We start from the raw sequence: 6,527 nt of genomic DNA, 5'->3' as shown, positions 1-6,527 counted from the left end.
AACATCTACAACCTGAGCAGGATAGGATATGCTAGTTATGGACTCACAATGATAATGAAATGGTAAGCATAGGGCAGGACCATCTAATGGAGAATTAGTATAGAGCAGCCTGATTTGGTTCAGCTAGCAAACCTTCAGGGTTAGTGGAAGGCAAAAGCTATGCTTAGGATAAAAGTGCAGGTGTCACACTTTTGAGTTTTGAAACATCAATATTCTGCTGAGGCAGCAGAGTGACAGAAGTTCAGTTGCTCTGTTTCAATCTTTGGTGCCACAGTTTAGAGTTGGTGCAGCTTAAGGCACAAATTGCATCCTTTTTAATCAAGGAAAACAATATACTTAAACTACCAATTGATACCTTATTGCTAGATTGTTTTTGTCAGAGGACTGGACATACATGCCTACAGCATAGAAAAAAAAAAGTAATAGTACAGCACACAAATATTTTCCTGGTAACTTAGCAATGAGATGTCTCACACAAAATAAAAGAAAAACAAAAACCAGTTCTTTCCCATCACTGATTGTTCTCTTTTCCTTGTGTCCCTTGGAAAAAAAAACAAGAAGAAGAAAAATAAGAAAAGTATGAGACCTGTAGCATACAGCGACAACTCCACGTCTGGAGTCATCCTTGGCCAGGTGATGTATGAATGTGTGTACTACACCATACACCGAAATTAAAGAACACATTTATCCCCAAATTTATAAAGTGAACTGTGCTAGCTAGTCTCACAGCAGCTGAGCCCAACTAATCACAAAAGAAATCATTGCAGAAGCAGGCAAAAGGAGATAAACTAACAGGACCAAAAAACCAAGCAAATGATCCAGCAGTTTTATTTTTTTTTCTCTCTTCATTTTTATTAAAAAAAGAAACTGAAAAATTAGTCTCAACCACACCTAATTAAGCTAGCTAGCCCAATTGGTTGTCCTTTGTGAGTACTACTACTACTACGGCTACTGGAGCTTCTCCTCTGGATTAGCAGAGTGGTAGCAGCAGCAGCGGCAGCAGCAGCGGCAGCTTAGCTCCAGCTCTCGCATAAAATTTAGAGGCAAAGAGCGAGAGCTCAAAATAATGGAGCTGGTTGCCCATTGGGGAGACAAGATCGAATTGTTTAATCCTCTGGCCCTAATCCTTCTCCATTGCTCTCCCTTATAAGCAACCGGTGCAGCTGCTGCTGCTGCACCACTCCTCACCACCACCACCGCCATAGCCAAGAAGAAGAAGAAGCTGAAGAAGCAGAAGTACACGCAGAGATCGCCGGAGAAGAAGAAGAAGAAGAAGAAGAAGAAGAAGAAGAAGGAGAAGAAGAAGGAGAAGCAGCAAGTAAGAAGCCAGCTAAGATGACGGGGTTTGGATCGCCGTGCGGGGCGTGCAAGTTCCTGAGGCGCAAGTGCGTGCGCGGGTGCGTGTTCGCGCCATACTTCTGCCACGAGCAGGGCGCGGCGCACTTCGCCGCCATCCACAAGGTGTTCGGCGCCAGCAACGTGTCCAAGCTCCTCGCGCACCTGCCGCTCGCCGACCGCCCCGAGGCCGCCGTCACCATCTCCTACGAGGCCCAGGCCCGCCTCCGCGACCCCATCTATGGCTGCGTCGCCCACATCTTCGCGCTCCAGCAGCAGGTTCGGTTCGTTTTGCTCCCGGTCGATGCGTGCGTGTGTCGTCGTCGTCGCTGGTTTGCTGATCTTGGCGTGCTGCATCGATCAGGTGATGACGCTACAGGCGCAGCTGGCGTCGCTCAAGGCGCAGGCGGCGCAAGGGATGCACCATGACGGCGGCGCCAAGGGCGTCTACATGAGCGCCGCCGCCGCGGACCAATTAGGGTACGGCGCGTACGACCAGTGGAGCGGCAGCAATGGAGGAGGCGGCCTCGCCGGGGCACCGTCGGCCTCGCACTCGCAGCAGTGCGCGTACAGCAATGGCGCCGGCCACGAGTCCATCACCGCGCTGCTGGCGGCCGGGTCGGACTACATGCAGATGCAGTCGCTGTACCACGCGTTCGAGCAGGCGTCGGATCAGGACACCGGCGCCATGGACGACGGGCAGGCGCTCGGCGCCTCTGCCGCCTACGAGGCGGCGGAGTCGTCGTCGTGCGGCATGGCGGCGTCGTTCGGCGTCGACGAGAGCGGGTGGAGGTCGTCGTCGGGATACCAAGATTGCGAGGACCTGCAGAGTGTTGCCTACGCTTACCTTAACCGCTCGTAAGAACTACTAAGAACTACCACTAGTGCAGTGCAGAATATATCATCACAAGATATATATTATAGACATATATATCTCATCAATTCCTGATCATGTTTTGGATCGACTTGATATGATCGATCGAGTCTGTTCTTTGTGCCATACATGCAAGAGTTTCAAATCTAGACTCAGATATCGATCGATCGATCTCTGCCAGAAAATAATTCAGATGGATGCTGCATGTGAGAGTTCATCGATATCGATCGCTGTAGAAACCTAATTAATTAGAAAGCAAAATTTCCTTGTCATATGATCATACCTGATGCTACATATTTCTGTCTGGACATGTGTGTTCTTCCCGGGTTCTATTTGTGAACTGCAGTAGTTTGTCACTTGACAAATCACAAACTGTATTGAGAAGAGGAGAAGACGACCTGCTATGCTATACAGTATTAGTGACAGACAACTGATTCATGGCCGGCGGCACACATCAGAAAATCCAACTACACCACTGTTTCCATTGAATCCTTAAACAGAAACTCTTTAATGGCGCAAATATTATACTTTACAGTGCAATTTTTGGGTGGTTAATTAGTACTGCATATATATATATAGATCTTATACAGTGTGATGCTAACTGTTGATATGATATATATATTCATGACCAATATGTATAGCTTGAGCTTGTTACATGCGATGATGTTTTAGTCAATGTAATATCATGATCAGTTCCGTCCTTCAAATTACTTCAGTTATATCCTTCAAAATACTAGTTGTTCGTACAGTCTTCTAAACTGTAATCCAACAAAATAATGTTACTTATAAATGCCTTTTCCCCTAGCTAGTATATATGGATATAATGCCCTGAGGATTTCCTGGGGACTAGGTATATTTATTTAATCATAGAAGTTTCTTATGTGGGCCTTTTTTTCTTCGAGGAATGTAGCGCAGGTATATATTACTTCCTCCGTTTTATATTGTAAGACTTTCTAGTATTGGCTAAATTTATCTATTGATGAATGTAAATAATTTATATATATATATATATCTACATTCATTAACATCTATATGAACCTAGACAAGTCTATAAAATCTTACATTGTAAAACGGAGGGAGTAGATATCTACAATATTGCTTCGATTTGTTTCTCTTCATATAATGTCCATGCTTTGACGAATAAAACAAAATGAGAAACAGGTTTAACAAGCTGTCTCTTTGATAACTCCCCTATATATACTAGTATACAGGTAGATCGATTTTTGTATACTTTATCATGGAATAACAATCTTATCATTTTAAGACAAAGGTACCTTGATGTGTGAGAATAATCATAAAGTGTAATTTCCTTTGGTTCATTAAAAATGAGAAACAGGGTCAACTAAAGTGATGATTCGCAGGAAAAAAGGTCAACTAAAGTGATACTATAAAGTTTTGGGTTTTCTTATCATCCTTGAAAAGTTGCTTGAGATACTTTTTCGAGTACGGTAAAAAAAACTCTAAAATTTTTTCAGACAAACTAAAGTTGTATGCTCCACGTAGAATTTTTTTCCCTTCCAATACATGGACTGATCAGTAGCTAATTATACATTGAGCCAATGCAATATAATGAAAAGCAAAAACAATAAGAAGAAATGATACTTTGCATCATTACAGCACAGACATGGCAAGAAAGCTATATATTAATCGTAATTAGCTTATTACCTATTTAATTACCTCGTAATGCATGAAAGCTACAATCATTGTTTTCTTTCCAGTGAAGAGCAATTAATACATGCCTAACTTTTCCCATATGCCATTTCCCTTGTCTCACATATTTTATTTTCTACTCTAAAACATGCAAACATATTAAGTAGTATATCCTCTCATAGAGAAAAAAATCAACTCAACAACTCTGAATTAAATTACCAAAACCATATCTTAATTAAAAACTTGTATGATATAGGGTTTTGTCAAAAGTATTTCACCAGTGTACTTAACCTTGTATCAACCCGTTTTAACCCTGAACCAAGGTGTCCTCACTTCCTATAGTGCATCTGATTTTTTGACGGATGATACGTAAATATAATAAATATATAAGACATCTATTGTACCTTACGTTCCAAAATAGTTTTGGATTTTTGCAAGGACTATTAGCCTACGTACGTTGGAAGCACACTCAAAACCCAATATATCAAAATGTATGCAAATAGTCATTATTTTCGAAAATTTTAAAATAGAGTATAACATTATCTAGTATATCCCCATATAATTTTAACATAAAGCATGACCTATATGAAATTCAACATGCAGGTACAACCTGCCGTCTCACATTGGGAAGACAGAGTTATATATATCTGACCTTGCATTCAGAAAAATTCACTTATATCTAGACAATCTTCAGTAATCTGAGCCACTAAAGCTGCATGCACATCATTTAATATATGTACAATTTACCATACTTGACAAGGTACCGAATACCATATTATTTTATATATTATTTTATAGTGTTAATTTTGATGTCTACATGTATTGTATATATTAAGATAATAAAATTTAGGCTCAAAATTTTTCGAGGATGATAAAATTGTCCTTAATATATACCTGATTTTAACCTGATACTACCTATATCATAATTTGAGCAAATAATGCACACAAAAGCGAAGTAAACACTAGTACAGTACATACTGCAGCTTAAAAAGAACAAGCAAACATTGATGTGATACCCAAAATTACACGTATTTATGATCGAAGTGAGTAATGACTATGAATTTAAATGGATGTATGGGATAAACACAAAAGCTTGCTTCCAAAAAAAACACAAAAGCAAAGGTGTGTATCATAATATTATCCATAAATGAGCAGCTCCAGATCACACCTAATTATTTTAGGAAGAAACAGAAACATGACCCAACTAAGGTCCACCATGCCGACCACGGCCCATACGGCCCATCATGCACCGCACGTAGGGCCATGTTAAGCTGTTCGATGCCAAATTGCCAACCCAAAAGCAAAAAAAAAAAAAAAAAAAAAGGAGCACTGCTGTTCATTCATGCCACCAGGTGGATTTGCTAATCAGTTGCCAGCTCTGTTCTTGCGTTCATGTTTGCCTCATCTCATCAAAGTTGTTTAATTATATACTGCTATGATTCTGGAATATGAAACTGTAACCTTTTTTTTTGGTTGGACTCTTTTACATCTGAATTCTGAAAGCCTGAAATCACAAGTGATACAGTGTTTTTCCAGCTGCCAAATTAAGCTCGAGCTGGAGTGATTAACAGTACAATCTGAACTTGTAAAGCAAACGCATGGTGCAAAGAGAGATTTCGGGTGCAATTTCATCGCGGGTAGCTGCCTTCCTCCTGCTCGCCGAAGCAGTACAGGTCTTGCAGCGACGTCGAGCCGTCGGAGCGAGGCGCGCTGTAGCAGCCGGAGCTCTGCGTCGCCGTCGAGGTGATCGACTCGTGCTCCATCTGCCACGCCTGCTGCTGGTTGTGGTGGTGGAGGAGAGGGTTGCCGGCCGCCGTCAGCATGCCGGCCGCCGCCAGCGTCTGCGCCACCTGCGTCTTCGCCTGCGCCACCTGCACCTGCAACGTCGCCAGCTGCGCGCATGCATCCATGGACGCACGTGGTGAGTTTAGTTCGCCGCGCGCGCCGCCGGCGAGCGGCCGGGAAGAGGAAGAGGAGGCGAGATCGAGGGGGTGTAACACGACTACGCCGTCGCCTATACCTGCTGCTGCAGCGCGAAGATGTGGGCGACGCAGCCGTAGACGGGGTCGCGCAGCCTGGCCTGCGCCTCGTAGGTGACGGTGGCGGCGACCTCGCTCCGGTCGGCCGGCGCCACCTGCTGCAGCAGCTTCGCCGCGTTGCTCGCGCCGAACACCTTGTGGATGGCCGCGAACTGCGCCGCCCCGTCCTCCGCGCAGAAATAGGGCGCGAACACGCACTCCGCCGCGCACTTCCGCCGCAGGAACTTGCACGCCCCGCACGGCGACCCCGGCACGCCGCCCACTCCCGACGACGCCATCGTCGACGACAGCTTCCTCCCTCCGCCGCAGTGCAGTGCAGAGAGAGAGAGAGAGAGAGACGCGGGAGTTTTATATAGGAGATCGATGGCGCCAAGCCTTGCGATGGTTTGGCGCGAGGGGACAGAGCCAGAGAAGAATGCGCATGATGTACAGGAGAGCGAGGGACATGCATGTGTGTAGTTAATTGCAAGGACAACCAAATACTCCCCAATATTAATTGTAAATTTGTATCTTTGATAACAAAAATTGAAATCGAAAGGAGCAGCATCTCTTGCGTATCAACCTCCCCAATATTGCTCATTTTGCACAATTTATGGCCCACACAGATATCTCATGAGAGGGAGAGGAGA

At 44.1% G+C, this 6,527-nt stretch overlaps 2 protein-coding genes across 2 annotated transcripts; one reads left to right on the top strand and one right to left on the bottom strand.

The window, feature by feature from the left end:
- Positions 1-1,295: 1,295 nt before the first annotated feature.
- On the top strand, positions 1,296-2,460 carry LOC102705795 (LOB domain-containing protein CRL1-like). The gene is made up of 2 exons (XM_006649343.3): positions 1,296-1,614; positions 1,700-2,460. The coding sequence occupies exons 1-2, from the start codon at positions 1,336-1,338 to the stop codon at positions 2,195-2,197; spliced, it is 777 nt and encodes a 258-aa protein (XP_006649406.1). The 5' UTR covers positions 1,296-1,335; the 3' UTR covers positions 2,198-2,460.
- Positions 2,461-5,236: 2,776 nt separating this feature from the next.
- LOC102705511 (LOB domain-containing protein 16-like) lies at positions 5,237-6,201 on the bottom strand. Its single transcript, XM_006649342.3, has 2 exons — positions 5,880-6,201; positions 5,237-5,751 (listed from the first exon to the last, which is right to left on the bottom strand). Exons 1-2 carry the CDS (start codon positions 6,174-6,176, stop codon positions 5,488-5,490), a joined length of 561 nt encoding a protein of 186 aa, XP_006649405.1. The 5' UTR covers positions 6,177-6,201; the 3' UTR covers positions 5,237-5,487.
- Positions 6,202-6,527: the final 326 nt, after the last annotated feature.

This window comes from Oryza brachyantha, chromosome 3, assembly GCF_000231095.2.
Source record: "Oryza brachyantha chromosome 3, ObraRS2, whole genome shotgun sequence".
NCBI classification, from domain to species: domain Eukaryota; kingdom Viridiplantae; phylum Streptophyta; class Magnoliopsida; order Poales; family Poaceae; genus Oryza; species Oryza brachyantha.
The sequence above is the reverse complement of the archived record's forward strand: the minus strand, read 5'-3'. Positions and strand labels throughout refer to the sequence as shown.

What these genes read in the sequence shown, in the direction of transcription:
- LOC102705511 (XM_006649342.3), bottom strand. Translation starts at nt 6,176, where the DNA reads ATGGCGTCGTCGGGAGTGGGCGGCGTGCCGGGGTCGCCGTGCGGGGCG. An exon ending in TCTTCGCGCTGCAGCAGCAG is followed by an intron (nt 5,752 to 5,879) that starts GTATAGGCGACG and finishes GCATGCGCGCAG; the next exon opens with CTGGCGACGTTGCAGGTGCA.
- LOC102705795 (XM_006649343.3), top strand. Translation starts at nt 1,336, where the DNA reads ATGACGGGGTTTGGATCGCCGTGCGGGGCGTGCAAGTTCCTGAGGCGC. An exon ending in TCTTCGCGCTCCAGCAGCAG is followed by an intron (nt 1,615 to 1,699) that starts GTTCGGTTCGTT and finishes TGCATCGATCAG; the next exon opens with GTGATGACGCTACAGGCGCA.